This window comes from Chinchilla lanigera, unplaced genomic scaffold, assembly GCF_000276665.1.
Source record: "Chinchilla lanigera isolate Chin_1 unplaced genomic scaffold, ChiLan1.0 scaffold00013, whole genome shotgun sequence".
NCBI lineage: Eukaryota > Metazoa > Chordata > Mammalia > Rodentia > Chinchillidae > Chinchilla > Chinchilla lanigera.
The window spans coordinates 8,513,411-8,537,410 of NW_004955414.1; the positions used below are offsets into that span (position 1 = coordinate 8,513,411).

The window sequence follows — 24,000 nt, forward strand, 5'->3', positions numbered from 1 at the left end:
AAATACAGTGATACATTTGTTAAAACTGATGAACCTGTATTAACATATTATCACCTAAGTCCACAGTTTACATTAGGGGTCAGATTTGGCATTATACATATTATGAGTTCTGACAAATGTATAATAATACGTACTGACCATTTTAGCATTATGGAAAATAATTTCTTGACCATAAAAGTCCTCTACTCTATTCACCACTTTCCTGTTCTCAACACCTGGCAAACACTAATCTTTTTATTGTCCTCATAGTTTTATTTTTCTCAGGAATGTCTGAATCTTATACGATGTACCTTTTCGACTGAGTTCCATCCCTGAGTAATATGCATTTAATGTTCCTCCATTTTTTTTCACAGCCTGATCACTCTTTTCTTTTTGGTGTTGAACAGTTCCATTGTCTTGATGTTCCACAGTTTATCTATTTATTCACAAAGTACATCTTAGCTATTTGCAGGTTTGGAAAATTTTGAATAAAGCTACTGTAAATATTTTTGTTTTCAACTCCTTTGGGTAAATTCCAAAGGCACAAGATTGCTGGTATGGACTTCAATGTTGTTACTGTTTAGAATTTGTCCTTGTCATAAACATACAATCATAAATCATGTCATTTTAATTTGCAAATCCATAGTGGTTTAAGTTGAACATTTGTTTGTATACTTATTTGCCATCTATGCAACTTCTTTGATGAGATGTCTGTTCAATCACATTTTAAATTCAAAGCACTTTTTAAATTGTTCATTTTCTTATTGTTGAATTTTAAAAGTTCTTTATGTGTCTTAGAGAAACAGATAAATTCTTTGTATTATTACTTAACAAATATTTTCTTTCCAATCTGTGTCTTGCCTTATACTTTGACATGCTCTTTCACTGAAATTTTAATTGTAATGAGTGCAACTCATCATTTGGGATATATCATTTGGAATATTTTAGATTATGCCTTTAGTATTGTATCTAAAAAGCCACTTTCATACACAAGCTAATAAAGATTTTCTCCTATATTATCTTCTTTCTGATTTATAGCTTTGCATTTTATATTACTTGCATAGTTCATTTTGAGTTCATTTATGTGAAATGTGTAAAATTTCTGTCTTTTCTGACTTAATTCTTTTTTCTTCTTGCTTGTGTATATCCACTTGTTTCAGTGCCATTTGTTGAAAAGATTATTTTTCTTCCATGATTTTTCTTTGCTTCTTTGTCAAAGCCTAATTGATTATAGTTCTGTTTCTAAACTATTCTGTTCTACTGATCTATATAGCTACTCTTCCTTCTACTATACTCTTAATTACTTTAAGTTTCTAGTGAGTCTTGAATTTAGTATCAATTTTCAACTTTATTCTTTTCCCTCAATACTGAGTTGGAATTCTGAATCTTTTCCTGCTCCATTGGAACTCTCCACATTTTCTTGTTAATACGTAGACCAATCTGTTCAATCTTTTGATTGCACCAAAATGCATAATGACTTTACACTACTCTTCAGTAACTTTCTATTTCCTTGTGGTTGTTTGCCACTAAAATTATTATTACTTTTAGCAACTGTTGTGGTTTGTGTCTAGATGTCCCCCTAAAGCCTCATGTGTTCATGGGGGTGGACTTTTCCAGGACAGCTTGTTAAACCTGGACCACTTGTTTTCCTGCCCTCACCTCAGGAAACAGAGGTACAGCATTTCCAGGTTGACTCAGCAGGGGGTTAAGGACCTCACTTTGTAAACATCCTCAGCCTGTACAAGAGGAGGGCAGGAGATGGTGTGAGTGTTATATTCGTCCTAGGGTGTGTAGCCTGAATACAATAGAAGGGAGGAAAAGAGGCTTGCTCCTCCCCTTTTTGCTCTGGTTACTTTTGTATCTTCCTCCACTATGAACTGTTGCCCCTCAGCCATGCCACCCTGCCTTAGAGCCAACTGTGAAACCTCCACAACCTATGAGCTAAATAAACCTTTCTCCCTGTAACTTTTGGTGTTGGGTATTTTGTCTCAGCAACAGGAAAAGTAACTAAGGCAGCAAGTAAGCATGAATTTTCTCACATCCATCTCCAGTTTAAGTCAGCCCCTTTTAAAATAATTATAATTAATATTTTTGAGGGTCTACTGTGCGCTAAAAAGAGCTTTACAATTTTTTTCATGAAAACCTTAGTCAACTTACTGAGACAAGTAGAATGATTATCCATCTTTTAAATAAGGACACCAAGACTCCGTGAAGCAAATTAACTCACCCAAAGTTACAGGTGGAGAACGGAGAATCAATTTGTGAATTACAGCAGTCTGACTTCTATATCCCTGCTCCAAACCATGAGGCCAAGTTGTTGTTGCACTTTCAGGTAGAAATATATGAAATTGCCATTTTAAATCAAACACAGACATCAACAATTTCAAATGATTCAATAAAAGATTGTGTCATTTTCAGAAGAGAACTTGTATGTGTAGTATAACGGAATGGAAATAGCTCTGGTATTCAGAATTTAAAATATATGGGTTCACATCAAAGCAGCCATATTTACTAGCTGAGCAGATTTGAATAAATCTTTTACCATATATGAGCTTTTGGTCACTCATAACATTTGGATAAGAGTAATATCTACCCATATAAGATTGTTATGAGGATGGGGCTGGGGATTTAGCTCAGCGGCAAAGCGCCTGCCTGGCAAACGCAAGGTCGTGAGTTCGGTTCCCGGTACCGGAGAAAAACCAAAAAAAAAAAAAAAGATAGTTATGAGGAGCAAATACAACAATATGTGTGAAAGTGGTATGTAAATTAGTAACACTGTATGTATTAGATACTTTCTCTTTGCTGTAAGAAAATTCCCAATACCTCATTTTAGGAAGAAGTTTATCTGGCTTACAATTTTCAGACTTTTCAGCACTTGGTTGGTAGGTGCCAATGCAGAAGGAGCATGGCGGTAGGGCGTGGTGAAGGAAATCTGATAACCCCATGGCAGCCAAGAAGGAGAGAGAAAAGTGAGGAGCCCAGGAGAAGAATATGCCCTCCAGGGACCCCTCCACCCAGGTCCCACCTGCTAACAACACCTTCAACTACTGAGCTCATTTTGGAAAAATCCATTGATGAGTAAGGCGCCCTCATGATCCAATCCCCTTCCACAGCCCCACCTATAAGTGCATGAGACCTTTAGGAGATATTTCAGATCTAAACCATAGCACTGCAGGGAGCATAATCCAAAGTTACAGACCCACAATTTAAAATTGCAAATTCTGTATTTTATCAACTGTGGAGGGCAGGAAATGGGAGGAAGAAATACGTTAATACCTGGTCCCTGCCTTTTTCAAAGACCATTTAAGAAAGATAAAGTAGAATAAAGCAACAGAATACTTTCCTCTAATATCTGGTCTGGAAAAATTAATAGAACCTTTCTTTGTGACAAGGAACCCAAAATAGTTTTGTTCAGAAACACAGAACTTTGGATGAATTAGCGGGGAGATGTGACTTGAGAGTTCTTTTCCAAACTATGAGGAGAGTGATGTGTTTATAAAAATACTATAAAAGAAGATCAGACACATGGGCTAGTAAGGAAGGTGAGGGTAGTCACTCAGTAAGTATTTGTTGATTGATGGACTGCTCGTAAAAGCTACTGAAAGCGTAACCTATATTAAGATGGAAAATGGGAAAGTTTATTATTATAAAAAATGAGAGTCAAAATAAGATGTTTACTTCTTTAGAAAGTGGCAGTGGTCTATAACACTTTTGGTCATTAAAGAGTTTAAGAAATTATAGCAAGAAAGAATCCCTTAAAACAAAATTCAATTCATTTATTTCCTGAATAACTAATTATGAAATGACTACAATGGGGGGAAGCCATTATGATAGGTCCTACAAGAGAAACAAAGTTTAGCAGAGAGTGCCTCATTTGAACAAAAGATCAGAGCATCAAAGGAAGATGAAGCACAAGACAAGAAACTCACCCACAAGGAGGATTGCAAGTATAGTAGGAGGCCCTCTTCACTGTACAACCAAAAAGAAAGTTCAGTGCTTTAATATATTACATTCAAGCACTTGGTGTTTATATTCATTCCTTTCTTATAGGCACTTGTCTGTTAGTTTTTCTTGGATATATACTTGCCATAAAGTGATAGTCCTTGTTTTCTATCAGTATGGGTGCTATATTCCATTTGTATATGTACAGAACTTTCTTTATTCATTCATCCATTGATGGGCACCTAGGCTGATTCTATAACTTGCCTACTGGGAATTGTGCCAAAATGAACATGAATATGCAGGTATTGCTGTAGGTTGGTGAATTTAATTGCTTTGAGTATGTACGGTTATGGCTATGTACCCACAGAGAAACTGCATGACTTAGAAACTAGGAAAATTGGCATTAAAATTCCAGGTTGTCAGGTTTATTATAATTATTTTATTAAATTGGATAATGCCTAGAATGTAGTAAAGACTTTATAGAACCTAAAAGAAATGATAGTAGTACAGTAATAATAGTAACTCATTGTTATTATTAGCCTTTTCTTGAAATTATAAAGAATGGAGTAATGATATCTAGGGAATTGGTAAGAAAAGTATTTTTATTTTTTATGGGAAAGACAATCTTTGGCCAATAGAAATGCAAGCTTCTGATATTTTCAATAGAATTCAGCTCCATGAAGATAGAGACCTTGGGTTAATTACTACTATATCTGTAAGACATGGGAATTTCTATACTTTCAAAAATGCTTTGCTAAAAAAATACTTTTCTAAATTAATTAAAATTTTAGTATACATAAAGACATTTAGAATAGGAACAAGGTACTTTGTATAAGTTCAGTATAATTATTAGGCTACAAAATATTTTTGAAGATAAGGAATAGCTTGAAGTATGTCAGGCACACCTAATGGGTAATCTAGAATGTTCTTTAGGGGTAAAAAATTAGTTAAATGTACTTGAGAGGCAAAATAAGATGAGTAAAATATTGTTTTTAGGAAGATAAACATCAAAGGTTATGACGAATACACTTACACTGAATAATGATGTAGGCAAACTTTTTTGAGGAAATAATATCGATGGCCTTAAGAAAGTAATAATTTGGGTGTGAAATAGAATGGTGGATACTGATACCAAATTTACAGGACATATATGAGAAAAGCATTCCCTTAATATATATTAAGTAGGCTGAAGAAAATGATGCTTATAATTAGACTAGAGGTTTTCTTTCAGATTTATGGGAACCAAGGTGATATTAGAAAAAAAATTGAGATGAAAAGTCAGATAAATATTGTAACACAACAAGAGGCAGAGCTTGGTGAATGTTCACATCGAATGCAGGGGAAAGAAGTGGACATAAATGCAGTGAACAGGGCGGGAAGGAAGAGACCGCAAGGACAGACTATGTGACAGAGGAAAAGAAAGCGTCAGATGCTGGTCACTGCAAACGTCCAATACTGATGAAAACAAGAGCGGGAGAAGACTGTGGAAAGATTATTATACTGAAATGTGGAAAAAGTCTTGGCTGTTGCTTTGGGGCTCATCTTCTGTGTGGCGGTGGAACACAAACTGATGGTAGGGAGTTAGGAGAGACTGGAGAAGTGGAGGGCTTCGATCTATTCTGCTTCCCACTGCAGTCACACTGTACCCAAATAAAAAAGAGAACATGTTCCGGGCTCTCTGTTTACATCATCAGAGTTGTGAAGTCTCATCTTATGGCTTATTATTCACTTAGTATTTTTTTTGTTTTTTTTTAGTTTTTTAATATGTTGGCATATGTGAACTCTCAAATCTTTTGAAATATTTAACTAGCTGAGTGCATGCAGGGATAAGAGGGCCTAGGAAGAGGGACTGATGGGACAGAAACCTTGTGCCTCGTGATGCCTTTACAAGAATTGATCAGTTGTGCTCTTAACATCACTCAGTGCTCTCAAAGAACATGTTCCAACTCATGAAATATTTAAACCCAAAGGACAAAACAGCCTGCATCAGGTTGGAGCCAAGTGAATGAATTAAAACCACCTGTTATCCCTCTATCCTGCGCATGGTGCAGAGCAGGATGCAAAGCTGGAGAGAAATGTGCCACTTCCAAATCAGAGCCAAATCCAGTTCTGGATGTACTAAGTAACGATATTTTCCCTTCATTACAGAAACCTTTAATCAAGACAACTTTGTATATATAAAGAGTTTCTTTTTATATATGAAAGAACCCTAAGCCGTTTTCCTTAATTTCTCCTGGAAGAAAGACTGAGAAATTTTTATCACAATTTTATAGGCAAAAATCTACATAATTAAAATAGAAGTGTATAGTTTCTGTAGATAAATTTAAGAAATATGATCGTGATGAACTTGATGGCTGCTTTTCTAGACCCAGAGTTTTATATGGTGTAAAGGTTTAAAAACAAAGATGAAGAAAATGAAAAGAAAACTTGTTCAGGAATGGAAAAGATTATGATACTGAGTATTTTTTCTTTGTTTAGTAGGAGATATAATTTAGCAGTTCACTGAACTCAGAATTTTTTTTTTAGCTAAGATTAGCCGTTTTAACTTAAAATTGGTTTATTGGTAGAACACATCCAGGTGAATAATAGGAATATTGCTCTTACCAAATTAGACTCATACCTAAGAATATCAATAACGGTTTTTGTAGTTTATATTTATTAAAAGAAGTATGAACTAGAATTAGCTACTTATGATACTGCATATTTTAAACCAGTCACATCATAACTGATTAGTACACAAACAATAATTAGCGGCGGACCACAGATGAAGAAGATACTCTATGAAGCTTAAACAGAAAGTCTTTTGCTTACTACTGCTACTATTTAAATGAGTAACACTGACACATAAATGTGTGTAATGCATAAGCACGACTAATTCTAACAGCAGGTAAATGACCAGGCATTTTGACCCCAAAATCTCATTTTTGAATTTTGTAAGACAATGTATGTTGTAGTTCATGTACGTGATCTAGGACAGTGGTGGCAAACCTCTGGCACATGTGCAACAGGCTGTTTGTACCATGAAAAGCTCTAAAAGATTCGCCATGGCTGGTCTGGGATAAAGGGCGTTACTTTCATAAGGCGATAGGCACCTCAGGTATACGCATGCAAATTACCCAGTTTTGTTTAATGCTGCCTTTGTTTCAGGACAGTTTCCATGTGGGTAGATTGATGTTTACTTTTTCCATGCTTATTTTTCATACATTCAGCAGAAGTGTTAAAAATGTTATTAAAAGAAGGAGATAACCGACACTAGTCTTCTTTAGTTGTTGTTTCTTTAAGGTAGGGAGAGCAAAAACAACACCCCTGCCTACCTTTTCTTTTCCTTTTTAAAGAAATAAAGTGACCTTTTATTTACACTACAAGCCCACATCTTTGAGGTGTAGAAATAGGAAAGATGCTAAAGGCGATGTGCTTGGGTGGAGCCAAGGAAAGGGTGCGATGCTCTCATTTAACTGCCTCTCTTCTGGGGAATCATAAAGATTAAAAAGGAGGGACATTGCCAGAGATGCTCGTAGGTTAGAGAGCTACCAGCGCAACCCACCCACTTCCATGGTGTCTTTCATGACTCCATTCAGGTGAAATCACCTACTACCTTCCCTCCCTCACCTTTGCAGTGTACCGGTGTCTACCGCAGCACCCATATCATTTTATTCATTGTTTCCATTCAGAGTTTCCATGCTAGACTGAGTTCTGCAAGAGTGGGGCCATATCTCACCTGTCTTTTTATCTCCGCGGTGCTCAATAAGTATTACATTAATGTTTTAATTTATTTATATAGGTACTTAAATTAAAAATTGCCAATAAATGTAGGTAAAAATTTTCCTGACCTGAAAGGATTCATTAATGCCACATTTCATAAGAAAAGATAGCAGCGTTTAGGGGGCTGTCTATACCTATCCACAGATGGATGAGTGCTAAGGACAGCTGAGGTTATTTATTTTTAAACATTTTCTGGAGACCTCCTATGAACAAGGAATGATCTCGGAAGCTTCAGGGGTACAAACATTAATAAAGTGTATTCTAGGCCCTCATAAAGATGAGGACTCAGGGAAAGCCATGAGCTTGGCCCTAGGGAAGTGACTGCCTGTAACAGAGCAATAGACTACTCACCTCAGGGCAAAACATTATGAAAACAAAAAATGCCAGAAGGACTGGACAGACATTGGGAGGAAGTTCAGTTGTGAATATTCTCAGCGAAGCCCACACTGGCCTAATTTGAGAGAGCGAGTGAGCAAAGAGGGTCCTATCCATAAGGCATTGCATTTTAGGTAGCTAAAGAGAGAAATATTTGGGTTGCGAAAAGGTTTTAATGGGTTTTGCAGTTGAAAGCAAGTTTGTTTTCTTACTAGATGGTATTTTATATTATTGGAGGAAGCTGGCAGTCAATTTTTGATCAAATAAATCTTGGGGCACTTGTAAATCTGTTATTCAGAATTAATTTTGCCAGCTTTCACTACTGAAGACCTACTGCATACCACGCAGTTACCATGTTCAATTACATTTATTTTTTCCAAGAATTTCCTGAAGTAAAGCCTGATAACATAATTGTGTTGGATTTTAGCTAAAATGTTTAAATCACCTGAGGTATGTATTAAGTAGTTCATATAAATTATCTAATACAGTTCTCACAATAATCACATGAAGAAAGTCATGTTAATGTCATTCTATGAAATTAAGAAATCTAAGAAATTAAAGTGATTAAAGTTATCCACAATCACACACCTCGGAAATGTTGGAAAGGAGGGGCTGGGGATTTAGCTCAGCAGCACAGTTCCTGCCTGGCAAGCGCAAGGTCATGAGTTCGATTCCCGGTACTGGAAGAAAAACACACAAAAAAAATGTTGGAAAGGATATTCAAATTAGTGTCCTTTATTTGTGGAACCCACAGCCTTCCTACAGAGCATGAGAGTGTACATCAGATTCAGGTAGTAAAAGCAGTAAAGTATGTGATGTGCTCCAAGATATTGTCTAAAAGAAGGAAAGAACAAATATTGGCAAACTTCTAAGGAAGAAAATTGCTTCTCTCTCTGTCTCTGTCTCTGTCTCTCTCGTGTGTGTGTGTGTGTGTGTGTGTGTGTGTGTAAATTTCCTGGAGTGTTTGATGGTAGGGTAACCCCTGTCTGGTCAGGTGCTGTAGGAGGTGAGGTCATAGAAAGCAGGAATGGCAAAAGCCTTGGGTCCAGTAGCAACCTGAATCTTCTTTGAGAACATCAAATTTTACTCAACTAACAAATTTTGTTTCCCTGATTCATCTATTTGCACATCCAGGCAGTCACTGTAGTACCATATTACAGGTCCTAGGTTCTATGCCACAGCTATGGATGAGGCAAATTGGCATTGCCTGTATCTTGCTCTGAAATTGGCAAGAGGCCATGGGACCCTGAGGCTCTGGTCTCTAAAACTATCACACTCTTCCCGAAGCCTATGGGTAGTAAATATGTTTTATTCATTCTTTAATATTTATTTTACTAGGCAAGCTTAGTAAAGCATCTATCATGTTCTTTGCTACTCAGTAATTGAATCTGTATGATTTAATTTTTATATTCAGAAGATAGCAGATAGATCAGAACAGACCTTCTGTGGTAATAGTGGGGCTGTGGCTGTCATTCACCTCTATCTTTTATATATTACCTATTACATGTCTATGAGGCCTTAGCATGTTTGTGTTTGTAGGTGTCTTTTTAAAGTCTGTGTGTTTATTGAGAATATGAATATATGATTTTTTTCAATTTCTCAGTACCTGTCACCACTGCTGACCTTTCCTGCATGCACAATAATTTTTTGTTGGACACTATTATGCTGAGTCTGAAAAAGCCAATACTTTCATGTCCCTGATTTAGCACTTGTTATAATCCATGCCATGGGAATGCATAAAAATGTTATTAGTCTTAGAGTTCCGCATTTTCTTAGCTTTAATGAATTTGCAAAGGTAGTGAAGAACAAAAACATTCAGAGAAATTGTTATTTAAGGTTCCAATTAGAGAACATTAAAATATGGAATAGTTCACATCTGTTATTCATGAAGAGCCTCTTTGCAGAAGATAAAAATACATCTCAAAATCAAATTATATCATCATCTAGGCAAGTGGTTACTATAGCACTGAAGGGAAGAGAAGGGACAGGAAAATGAACTAAAGGCCGCTGGGGTAAAATACAGGTAAAGTATTCAAAGTCTATGAAATTAGAACTTTAGCTAAGGAGTCTGAATTTGAGTGGGTGAGGGTCACTCTTCATTTAACAGCCGTACGATGCCAGGCAGGCTACATGCCCAGAACAGTGCAGGACAATGTGTAGCGTCAATCTGATTTTCTGGCCATCATAGAAGCCCACCAGATGTCACCACAGAACTATCAGGTTCAGGAAAATTAAGTAACTAAAGAAAAACAGATTTTTCAAAACTAGAATATTCCATTTATTTTATTGCTCCCCATCACTGCCCCTGTGCAGTCTAAAGAAAAGCAAGTCTTCTCACTTTTGTGGAGAGGAGACCGCAAGGGATGCTCAGAACAAAAGCTGGAATAATGGCAACTCCACCCACACAGCTATCTAGACCCCAAATGTTCAGGTGCCCAAAACATTATCAGGGTGCTTAAATGTAATAGGAAGTGTTACTGATCAAAACAGTGCATCTGGCCAACCTTTCTTCCGGGAGGCAACTTCATTCATTGAAAGCCATATATTGAAAAACTGCTTGGGATTATAATGAGACCACTAAGGCAGCTTCACACAACAGTGACTTGTGTATAAACTGCCCCCAGGGGAAAATGGGAGCCATACACAGTACAGTCTTGGTATTGCTCAATGAAGATAAAGTTATGGCACTGGGTGAATTATTGTGAACACTTGTCGCTTTTTATCCTTCACAAATGATACAGAGCTATGGAAAATAAAGAAAGGATATTGTCCTATCTGTTGGATTTCAAAGGCACTCCATGTCCATAAATGTCAAAGCCCAGACTTACATACTACTTATTAGAGTAGAGGTATTTATAGTTCTTCTGTCTCATGTTTTCCATCCAAGTCTCTCAAGAAAGGTTGCAGAATTTCTTGCCTTAGGGGTCATAGGTAGAACACAGACCATACTATCCTACTGAAGGGAAGATAAGTACTCGGGCTCCTCAAATGTCTCTCCTCAGTTCTCCCATGCTAGCTCTTGTGAGTCCATATTTCAATCGTTCATCAATTAAGGTTCAAATGTTGCCTTAGCTTTGCTAAAAATCTTCTACTCTTGTATGTTTTCATTAAATCTTCCTGTAGACATGGGATGCTTTATTTTAAAAGCAAAGTTTCATCCATGGAGCCATTGTCTATTCTTATAAAAAGAACCTAAATAACACTGAAGTACGCAAATGAAATTATTTTCTTGCGTTGAAAACTAAAGACCCGAGAAGTATATGTAATCCTGCAATAGTTCACATAGTTGACCAGGGAACTTGGAAATGCTGATTAGGATATGCATATATAGCACTTCTAGGATGTAAGAGTCAGCATATATGATCCTAGAAATGTTAAGCAAACATTTTGATAAGCTACCATGATGTAGTGTATGCTGCTAACCTAATTTACCTCTGGAGTATTCCTTAACAGAATTCATTTCACCAGGCATCTTTAGATATTTATTATCAGAGGCTTGTTTTCTTCCTTTGAAGCTTTCTCCCCAGTCTGCAGCACTTTAATAAAGTGAAGGTCTTCAGTTGAGAGAAGCACTGAAGCAAAGCGAAGCTGCATGGAGCCGTACTGAGAAAAGGAAAACGTAGCACATTAATTCATCCTTCCCTTGCTGACCTCCTTCCATCAATAAAGGAAGTCAGAAAAAATAAACAAGAAAATTTTCAGATGGAAGCATACATACATAGTCTGAGTAGTTTTTTTCTTATTTTACATGTGCCGAACAAAAAATCTGCACAAAGCTGCTAAAACTTTCTGACATCATCAAATCCTTTTCTGAGAGTCATTAAGTTACTGAAACCCAGAAAATCAAATTTAGTTTAGGGCTGTTTGATAATGCACTAACATAATAAAGTGTGATTCACCAATTAGCTCGTGTAATTGAATAATGAAAAACATGCCCTGAGTGAGTGGTGGACACACACACATTAGTCTACTGTTGTTGTCATTTTGTAATTTTACTGATTATAGCTGTAATTCCACCTGCAGTTGATGACACTACTTCCAAATTCCTTATGGAAGAGAATCCACAAATACTTGGGTTTGTAAATTGAATAAATAAGTGAATTCCTTCCTTCCTTCATTCATTGACTCACTCATTTAATCATTCTTTTTGTTTCATCATTTTTTTTTTTAAACTGGGTGCCACATTAGGCAATGGGGCTGGTTTTCTGGCCCTTGCTTCCACAATCTGCAGGTAGTGGGTTTAATTTAATTTCCTCTGAGATGGAAAAATAAACTGAATTTAGGTTCATTATGGTTTTGGTAGTTGAAAATTTGTCTGTAGCTTATTCTAAAATTCTAACGATGTTACCAAGACACATTAAAAAAAAGAAACTGCCAATTTGAGATTTCTCCTGCTCGGAGGTGTTGTCTGGCTGAGAAGAAATCTGTCAGAGATAAAAATGGAAATTGAATATTTGTTAGATTATTTTAAAATAACTCTTCATAATTCTATATGCACATCTGTTGCAAACTAAGGGGCTTAGCTGTGTTTAAAATATATTTATTTTAAATCAGTTCTGCAAATTCAAATCAATCAAGGGTTGCTAGATGGTTAATGCAATCTCTCACTAGAATTTCAAAACATATATATATATACATATGTATATATATATGTATGCATTTTCTTATTGCTACTAAAGTCTGTGAGCATGGTTACATGGCCCACAGATCCTAGTAAATATAATAAAAGAACAATAAGAATAAATTACCTGAGCTTGAACCAATAAAGAAGACATTTCTTAGCAGACGTTCTTTTTCAACTTTTAAAAAATTATTCTCTAACTGCCAGGAAATAGATAAAGTTATTCTTAATGCTATTTTGCTAGAAAAAATAAATTTAAAAAGGCAAATAACTATGTTACCATTATCACTGATGTTGAAGGTCATATTTGAGTATTTATTTATAAAAGTTGAAAGATATTAGGAAACTGTTTCCTTTGTACATAAAACATCATCTCTTTCTTGATGATTGTTCTTTATGAACTCAAGATACATACTTTGTATTATCCTCTCTCCTTCAAAAAATAATCGCAAAATTCTAAGGTATGCAATAGTCTGATTATTTTTGTAATTTCTCACTCATGTATTTTAGGCTGCCTTGCATTACATATCATTTGAATAGGAATATAGAATCACAAAAACTAAGAAATTTGATTTATTCATTGATAGAATGAAAATGCAACCTTCAAATGTTTAAATGCAGCATCTTCTCCTGAGTATATACTTACTTTCTCTCTCCTTTTTTGCCTATTTACAGGTCAATGGGACTGAAATCGAATATGAGTTTGAAGAAATTACATTGGAGAGGGTAAGAAAATTTTAAAATTTCAAGCCCCAACTTTGCATTACACATTTCAGATCCTAATTGGTTGTCTTCAGAAATTATACAACTACATATAATAACCTGAAGGGTTTCTATAGGGCTCACAGGACAATATTGGAAAAAAAACATTGAAACTACAGACCAAATAAATACAATATTCAGTATATAAACTGCGTTCCCAGGATTTAGGGAAATGAATGGGAAAAACAGAAATGTTCCATGAGTTTGTGTAGCCCTTTATCTTTAACTTTTTTATTGTCAGTATTCTGCCTTTACATTTGTTATATTTGTCATAAGATATTCTCATTTGTGTGGCATTGATATTAACATCAGAACAACAGTTAGCATGGGTTTATTTTTTTAAAATAGAGCAATGGATTTTAAATCCACCTCCATGGGGAAAGCAACGCTGTAGAGCCCTGCAAATATACTGGAAGAGCTTTGGCAGGAGTCTTTGATAGATGAAGGAAACATGGCAGTGTGGCGCACGGCCTCTTTATACACTGAGATACTTGGGAGAAAAGTCAAAGCCATATTAAAAAAAAATGACCAAACAGCATTCACAGGATGCTCATCACAATAGAAAAGCCAATAAATATTAAAAAAAAAATCTGTTCAACCTCATTAAGAAACAAGGAAAGACAATGTGCGTAGACGGTTTTTACCTCTACTTGGTGAAAATTTAAAAGGAATGCCAGTGGTGGTCCTGGAAATCTATGCAACCCTAGAAGGGCAATCTAAATGCATAAATCTCAAGCCTGGAAAAGGATACAATTTTGATCTACAAATTGTTTGTATAGAAATGGACAAATCCTCAAAGAACGCTCATAATTATTATTGTTTATAAGAACACAATAAAGGCTGAAAATAGTACTCAATAATGTTATTATATATCCATAAGGTAGATGATATTTAAATAATATTTTAGAAAAATATTTTATTGCAAGGATAAGAGGTACACCTAGATTAATTTAAATTTAAAAATTAACTTTTAAAATAGAATTTCAAATAAAATCTAAACTCAGATGAGGTGGCACACACCTAAATTCCAGCATGCTGGAGGCTGACGCAGAAGGATTGCCATGAGCTCAAGGCCAGCCTGGGATACATATAAGAGTTAAAAGTCAGCCTAGACTGTATATCTAGACTCTATCTCAAAAAAGAAAACCAATAACAACAAAAAATACAAATCAAATATAATCTAATAAACACAAGTTATACATATGCAATATATGTATAAAATACCTCCATAAAACCTGGCTGGACATACAGAAAATTTTTTTTGTTTTATCTTTTTGAGACAAGGTCTCACTATGCAGCTCAGACTGGCATTGAGCTCACTTTGTAGCCCAGGCTGGTCTCAAACTTGAAATGATCTTCCTGCCTCAGCCTCCCGAGCGCTGGTATTACAGGTGCATGCCACCACGTCTGACTTTACACAAACATTTTAAAAGTGGCTGTATCCTGTTAACAATTTTTGAGTAATTTTTAATTTCCCTATGTTCATTTCCTAATCTTTTTATAATAAACATGTTGTATATTTACAATAAATAAAAATTTCAGTATTGGGGCTGGGGATTTAGCTCAGCGGCAAAAGCGCCTGTGTGGCAAGCGCAAGGTCGTGAGTTCGGGTCCCGGTACCGGAGAAAAACCAAAAAAAAAAAAAAAAAAATTTTCAGTATTATCTCTAAGCCCTCATTTAAGTATAAATTAAGTCTCTAGAACTATAGTTTAACTTACATCTCCTTTTTAATGTAGTGCTTACTCACTTTCATAAGTCAGAAAATTTCTAATCTTCAGCTTAATTTTTATTGAGTGTAAGTGGTTTTAAAAGGAAATTTACTTGCAAGTTAAGTGTTTGACTGACGTGATCTTTCAAGCTTCCCTTATGGATCTTGAAAACATTTGAATGGAATGCTAAACAGAATAAAGTGAGGCTTATAGAAAATTAGTCCAAATGAGAAAAAGAACACACTTCTAAATCACTGACCTTCTCCCTAGGTCTGGCTATATCTGTGGACTACAGTAAAAATGAAAATGCAGAACTTTTATGATTGAACAGTTCTCTCCCACAAAGCCAGCCTCTAGACCTCCACCAGATGACTTAAATATCTTGCATAGAGCATCATTTTATTATTATGGTTTATGAGATAAAAAATAATTGGGAGCTGATGTTGGTGTGAAGAGAGAGAGCGAGCATACAGTAGGAGTCAGGTAACTGTAGCTTCTACCCTAGGTTCTGATTATTGGGTGCGTCCTGGTCTTGAACATGCATTTCCTCTCCCTTATTTCCTGCCCAAAGGTTCCCAGTCATACTCTGAAATTAGCATGGACATTGACTGTACCCTTTCAAAACTCCTGTGTCAGGCATCAGCTTCTCTGAACAGTCTTCCCTGAGATTCATTGCAGTACCCTTCAAAAATTCCCCAACCAGGGGGCTGGGGATTTAGCTCAGGGGGCTGGGGATTTAGCTCAGTGGCAAAAAGCGCCTGCCTGGCAAGCGCAAGGTCGTGAGTTCAGTTCCCGGTACCGGAGAAAAACAAAAAAAAAACAAACAAACAAACAAAAATTCCCTAACCAGAACTGGTACCTGGATCACTCATTTCACAGTTTCCCCCAGAGTCTACCCTTCTCTTGTGCTCATTCCCTTCACACCTGGAGACCTCACCTGTTCCCTCACTCTCGTTGTCCCTCTCAGGCGCTCTTACCCTGCTTCCTTCTCTCTCCCTTTCATGCTCACCTGGCGAGACCTCAGCCTTGGATAACTTTCTGTGCTTAAAACCATGGCTCCCTACTCATCCCAAGCCAGAAACTGGACACAAGCAGAGAAGCACTCATTTGTCTCTTATTAAAATTATAACCATGGTTTCAAGTACACTCACAGAATCTCCTGGCAATCTTAAACATTTCTTTAGGAAAAAATCACTTTTTCATTCTCTGAGACACCATTTCCCATCTTATTTGTTCTACTCAAATCCCAAAGGAACCCTTGTCTTCATTTTTAACCATCCACCTCCTTTCCCATGTCTTGGCCCAAGCACTCAAAGGAAAACAGTCTCACAGCCAGGGCACCGTATCTGCTACCTTCCTGTCCCCAGCATCCCCAGGACAGCAAAGGAAGTTTCCTACTCTTTAAAGGCAGCTCTTCTCTTGTGGCCTAGACTTCTTTAGGTTTTGTTAATTTAATGACTCGGCTTCTTCAGGTATTTTATCTCTCTTCTATAATATCAATTCTTCTCATACTTTTTCCGGAATCATTTTGACATAGACAACATGTAGTGTTTCATATTAAAAAAAAAAGTTGTCATTTGACCTAGTGTCCCCTTCATACTGTTGCCTCATTATTTTATTTTGCTTTACCAAAAATCTAGGAAAACTGTGTATTTTCATTAACTTTACATCTTCATGTTTGCATTTTATTCTATTTCCTCTTTCATTTCCCACAATAATCTTAAAACTTTCAGAATCCATCTTGTTAAGTATATAGGCATCGTTTCTCCATCCTGACTGCTAAGAATATGCCATGCACCTGTCACTGGTCTCTTCATCGAGGTGTTCTAAAATTAGAGGTTCCATTTGATCGAGCTATTCCCATTCTTGGTATCTTCTGAAGAGTTGAAAGCATCATACCACCGTAATATACGCACACGCATGTGTATAGCAGCACATTTTGTAATTGCTAAATCTTGGAAACAACCCAAATGCCCATGAACAAATGAATGGATGAACACAATGTAGCTTTTATATACATTGGAGTACTACTCTGCTGTAAAGAAGGGTAAACTTGAGACATTGCTAGGTAAATGGATGCACTTTGAGACCATACTTTTAAGTGAAATAAATCAGACACACATGTCCAAATACCACATTATTTCTCTGGTATGAGAAATGTAAAGGGTAAATAAGAACCAAAATGGATGACAGATATGGGAAAGTATGACAAAGATGTTTGGATGGGAAGGGGCACAAAAGAGGGATAAGGAGGAGGTAAAGAAGGGGAAAGGATAAAGAGAGAATAGAAGGAAAAATGGAAACAAAGCATTTGTAAATAAGGGGAAGAAAGATTGAAGGGAGAGGAAGGGAATGGGTAAAAAAGAAGCAGCAAGATATATCATGTACGGGTACAAACTCCCTGCGATGAATGTTATCTCTGTGCATACCAAAACTGTACCAATAAAATCAATTTTAAAAAATTAAATACACTGCACGTCTTTTTAAAAAGACAAAGATGTTCTTTGTTTAAAAAGACAAAGATTTTAACTTCCAGAACAAATCATCATCTGAGCGCTCACTCACTGGCGGCCTTTCTCTGTCTCTTTGTGGGGTCCTCCCCTGAATGTTGGGTTATTCCAGATACTCAGTGGACAGACTCCTTTTCAAGCTCTCCTCCTTCCCTGAACTTTCTCATCCAAACTGGTGGTTTCAATGCCAACTATGAATGGATGACACTTAAATTCAAAGCCCTGACCTCCCCTCTGAGCTCAGTGTGTGTAGCCAACTGTCCCGGCGACATCTCTGCTTAAAAATCCGGAAAACCTTGCCCAGACAACCGCTTCTTCAAAGCCGTGGATGCTTCTGTCCTAATGTGCCTCGTCTTAGCTAATTGGTTCTATCATTTTCTTTCTTAGGCACAGTATCTTGAAAGTTTTAATTACTCTCTTTCAGCAGCATCCAAGAACTAATTCTTACTGGTGCTTCCCCAAAAATATATTTCGAAATCGGTGAGATCTTACCTCCTGCTTTGCTGACTCTGAGTCCACACTGATATTATCCCATGCTTGGCCCACTGTGACAGCTTTTGCTTTTGGCACAGCACTTGCTGCCAAGTAATGGGAGTAGTATTTTTCATAACATAAACCGGGCCACACCACTTTTATTCTTAAATTTTCCAAAATGTGAGAATTACATCCATCATTGCCACCCCGTAAAGCTTTACACACAGACCTTCCTTCTCGCTCAAACGTTTTGCCCTTTTGTTTGATTCTTCACACACTTTACACCAGCCACACTGATGTTCTTGACATTTCTCAAAAAATCCAAGCTTTTCTCACCTCAAAGTCCCTATTAATTTTATTCTATCTGCCTGGGAAGATCTTCCTTTAAATCTGTACATGGTTCCTTTTTATTATTTACTTATCAGATGTGACCTCCTCAAACACTTCTTTCCTATTCACATCACTTAAATTAGTAGCAACATTTCATCACCCTTTTTCATATTCCACAACTTTGTTACAGTTGAATTCTAGTTTTTGGAATCAGAAATGTGTGTGTTTTCTTTTGTTAATATTTATCTCATCCTTAATATCTGCTATATGTAAATATATAGTTACTTCTTTAGCTAATCTGCCTCGAATAGCGTCTGGAATATAGAATCAGTGAAAATTCAGCACATAAATGGATTACGTATGGCCATACTATTTGAAGGGCAGTGAAGCATAAACACATATTTGAATCCAGACTGGATATCCTGGTACGAGTCCAGGTGGACCACCCGGCCTCTACCACTTGCTGATAGGTGGCCTGAAACCTCATACTTAACCTCTCCAGACCTGATTATTACATCTGAGAATGAGGCTGAAATGTTAGTAACGAACTCATAGGGTCCTGTGGTGAATAAAAAATGAATGTAAAGGTTTACAACAATATGCACAGCCATTCTTAATATTTCCTTGGGTTGCTATAATAGTTCTCACAAGTGTTAATTAATATCATAAAGGAGATTTATTAAGGAATAACTTTCCAGTCTTACTGAACAGTTTGTATTTATTAAACTAAGAACTTCTTTTGTCATCATTTTATTGTTTTGGTGATTCTATTAGATGTCATCCAACAATAAAGAGGTTGTGGTCCTGGCTGTGTGCATTTATAGCTTATACTTTTCTACATTTAATTTCTGTGACTCTTAGCTCAGTAATAAACTAATAACACTTAGTAACATCCCTCTGAGGAGATATTGCTAACTCCATTTTACATATAGGATTCTGAGGCTCAGAGATTATATTATTTATCAAAAATCACAAGTTTAAGAAGGATTCGGCCCAGTACCAGAAAAAAACCAAAAATAAATACATAAATAAATAAAAAAAGAAGGGATTTGGCCCCATGCTCAAGCATCAACACTTGTAAGAAGCTTTTCTTGACTTCCCTTCTTGGGAAATGGGTCTCTTCATAAAGTAACACAGCTAGAGAAATTATCATACTAACTGATGAATAAAAACCTCTCTCTTGTACTAGACTGATTCCTAGATGAAAAGGACTGTATCATAATGTTCTTTATTTCCCATCATGGCATAGAAAAAGAAAAGCCATCGGTAATGTAAAGACAAGTTCATGACCTCTCCTGTACAACAGCATCGTTCCCTGAATCAGCCATCTGCCACACCTGGCAGGGCCTACAAACACCCATGTACATTAATTTATCAAGCACTTCCTAAACACAGGTGTAAGCCACAGCCCTATATCCCCCACCATAGAAAATACAGAGAAATAAATAGGCAGAAAACATGATGAAGAACAGATTGCTGTAGATATCTGGGCCAGAATGTAGTACTTTCCTGAAACATTTGCCTCAACTGGCTTATGTGAGATCATAGAAAACCACTATGGAAAGAAGAGTAGAAGAAGGCCTCGTCCACAGACAAGGAGAAACTGGTCAGAGGACAAAGGTTCATGGAAAAATAACACACCCAAGGACACAGAAGACGTTCAGAATGGTTGAAGTTACAAATTGCAGTGGGACTCAGAGAGAGGTCAAACTGGAGAGATAAAGAAGGCAGAGAACTTAATGCCTTGGATAACATTCCCCAGTGTTTAAATTTTATTTGGAAGGTAGTGGGGAGCCTTTGAATATTTTTAAGCTTAAAGGTGAAATAATTATAGTTTTTTTTTTTAAATATCACTTTGGTTGTGATATTGGGTATACACATCAAAGGATTCATGAGAGGATGAAAATATGTCTTTTATAATTAACGACTAAATTTTACCAATGGTGATGACAGTGATAATTCAAATTCTATGAAAAATTATAGAACAGATCCTGGTGCTTTGTTAGATGGCAAAATACTAGAGAGAGAAGGAGTGAAAGATGCCTGGAGTATAAACCAACAAATTCCTTTCAAATGCACTGGAACCACCCAGCCATGGACCCTTGTGTTAGTTCAGCCTTCAGAACACTTTGGGGTCTTCTGGCACTTGCAAAGGTGCTAAGTAAATCCCATGCTGCTGAGTGATGTATTAGTTCTCCAGGTATGGAGCTAATAGGTTTTGCATCCCCAACATGATCTGTGTCATGGTAAAGTAGTTGGCTGTTCATGGACAAGAGATTCATCATGCCCTGATAACCCTGACCCCATGCATGACTACCATTCAGCAGAGATGTTGAAGGGAGCATCTGTTAACTTCTATAACTCCCTTTCACATAAGAGTGTTTCTAGTGCCTTCCTAACAACTGTAGATTGTATGGACGAGAGGTACAATGTGAATGTTGTCTGAAAAGTCAGTATTACAACTAATAAAAAAATGGGGATCTGAGTCATTTACCCAATCATAAATCACTGATTTTGTTAGTTATTTCACCTCTCTCAATATGAAGAGATTTCTATAGGGCAGAGAAAAATGACTGATTTATTGAATCTTAAAAATTCCTATAGAAAGCCGGGCATGGTGGCATACACAGGAGGCTGAGGCAGGAGGATAATTGTGAGTTCAAGGCTACCCTGGGCTACAAAGTGAGTTCAACACCAGGATGAACTGCACAGTGAAATCCTGTCTCAAAAAGACCAAAAAAAAAAAAATTCTTATAGAAAAAGCAAGCTTGGTATGTAAGGTGGATAACATAAGATAGTGTTTCAAAACAGCCAGATAAGAAGTAATCCATTAAAGTTGTTTACTGATGGCTTGTCTGGGTATCCAAATAATTAGAAACTCATTGAATGTTTGATTCACTTAGGGCGTTCTTTTATCTTACATTATTGATCTTTGTGAAAAGTCCTAAACTCAAATAGAATTAAGGATCTATTACTTCAAATAATGTAGTCTTTGGGTTTTAAATTCAATTTTTTGAGGTATTTTAGATTTTTTTCAGTTAATAGCAACAGGAATAAAAACAAAAGTTGAAGTAAATATTTGATGGAGTTTTAATATATTGTTAACCACAGCAAAATTTTATTCTACTTTAGTGAAATAATTTTTGATAATAGATAAGTATTATAATTTCAGTGCTAAATATCCATATGTATTTTAAGTATATCTGAAATAGATGAACATACATATATATGTATTTAAATACACAGCTATAATGCAAATATATGGGCAGTTAGATATAAATATTCCTGTATGAATTTTTATCAGTTTTATTGGCTTTCACTGGAAGTTTTGCAAGGTTGATGGAATTAAACTAGGCCCATGTGAGCAGTATGAAAAAGCAGTTCTTGAATTCAGAGAGATTTTTTTTTAAATCTGTAGTCAGCCACTTCTTATATGACCTCCAACAAGTTATTAACCTATTTAGGCATCAGTTTTCTCCCTATCATACAGTTTCCTAAAATCTATCTTACAGAATTGTTACAAAAAATAGAAATGACATATATAAAACAAATGAAACAGTTCCTAGAACAGTTCCTAGCTCTTCCATATTGGTAGTTACTACAAAGCCCCCCCCACACACACACACACGCACGCACACACACACATGCTCACACACACATGCTCACCTCATTTCCATAGTGGTATGGTGTATATTTAAAGTATTTCTCAGAAGTCTCTCATGTTTGAAAGGTGATTGGATCAAAGGGGCTTTAAATGTGCTGTGAGGAGACAAGGCTTGGAGGGCAGAGGCAAGTCCCTGGGAGCGTGACCCAGAAGTGTTTGTTCTTATTGCTGGCTCCTCCCTTCTGCTTCCGGGTTACACAGATGTGAGCAAGTTGCCTCCCTATGCCCTTCCATCATGATGCTTCTGCCTTGTTTCTTGCCAGTTCACCATGAAATGAACCCACAGACTCCTGAACCCTCAGTGCTGCAAAGTGATTACTATGCCTAGGTCCTCTTTGTTTGGAAGATGCTACTGTTTGTGTAACTTCAGGCTATAAATCTACAACTAGATCAAGTCGCAAATACAGTACATACTTCTGCTTGCCTCTGTGTGTATATGTGTACATCTATATTTGTGGTAAATGATGTTTGTTTCTTCACTGACCTCCAAAATATATGTATATGTATATGCTCAAGTGTCAATATATGTTTTATGTTTAGTACTTCAATAAAATCAACCTTTGAGGCTCAGCCATAACTTGGAAAATAACCTGTAACTATTTGCACCCCTTTCTTTTCTTTTGTTGACTCCCAAGAGGTCAGTGCTAGGCTACACAATTCTTTTCTTTCTTTTCGGTAGTTTGAAACTATGATATTTACTTCAGATACTAACACTTCCTTAAAGTATTTTATTTGCATGGTTCCTCAGTTCCAGTCCATGCTAGGCTATAGTGAACGGCTCCTGCTTGTCTCTGCACTAGAGTCAGTTGTTCCTTTTGAGAGACATCGTTCTTCTTAGCACTGGTTTTCTTCTCATTCCAATCCCATGTTTCTGGGAAGACAACCAGTGACAGCACTTCCTGGTTATATAGCTGATCTACCTAGACCTAGTCACTGGAATTACCTGGAACCCTGGTTAAAAAATAATACTTATACCTGGGTCCTGCCTAGAGCAAAGGAATTTAACCCCTGGGGGTGGGGCATGGAAAACTTAAAACATTATAAGTCAAGTGGATGCGTGGAAGAGCCTGCTGCCTGAGCCAAACCAAGCCAATCAGTGTCCCTCAGGATTTTCCACTGTAGAATATGAAGGCAGAGAGGAACAGCATTCCTACTGTGTAGTAAAATTAGAGATAGAAGGCAGAAAAGTGTCTCCTAAGTGGATTTCTTGCCAGCTCAATAATCTCTTCTGAGATAATGAGGTTTCCTATAGAGAGAGCCAGAGACATGTGGTAAGAGAGTGAGGGAAGAGAAAGGAAGGAGGGGGGTAAGGGAAAAGGAAGGGGGAAGGGATAGGGTGAGAAGGGCGAGAGAAGAAGGAGGAGGAGGGAGGGATGGGGGGCAGAAGCATCCAGCTCTTATGTTGGACTGAGCTAAGAAGCCAATCAGATACCACCTTCCCTCTTAGGATTCTGTGATTCTAATTCTCCTATGATAGCTAGACTAGTTCAAATCAAGCATTAGAACTTGCCCACAGTCACCTTATACAAATGTATCTTGGATTGTATTTCAGTTATTGCTCTGTAGCAGTTACCTGGTAGGTCATGTTCTCAGCTTATGCTGCCACGGCCTGTTCCCAAAATAAATGTTACTTGCTATGGTTTATATATGGAATGACCCTGAAGGTCCACATGTTAAAAGCTTGGTCCCCAGGGTGGCACTATGGAGAGGTGGTGGAAACTAGGAAGTGGGACCTGATGGAAGGTCCTCAGGTCATTCGAATACCCTCTTGGAAGGTAGTTCTCAGGCAATCCCTTGAGTTTTCAAAAGAAACTTGTTATAAAAGGAGCAAGCCTAGTCATGCTCATCCTCTTTCCCTTCTCCTTCCATTT

The 24,000-nt window shown here is 36.9% G+C and overlaps 1 protein-coding gene across 12 annotated transcripts in view; it reads left to right on the forward strand.

The window, feature by feature from the left end:
- The window catches only part of Dlg2 (discs, large homolog 2 (Drosophila)), a 1,924,417-nt gene that overhangs the window by 1,266,163 nt on the left and 634,254 nt on the right, over positions 1–24,000 (forward strand). For all 12 annotated transcript variants that reach the window (XM_013511774.1, XM_013511776.1, XM_005379786.2 and 9 more), the window contains one exon: positions 13,355–13,405. In XM_013511774.1, coding sequence (XP_013367228.1) covers positions 13,355–13,405 — 51 coding nt within the window. The remainder of the gene's footprint in view (positions 1–13,354; positions 13,406–24,000) is intronic.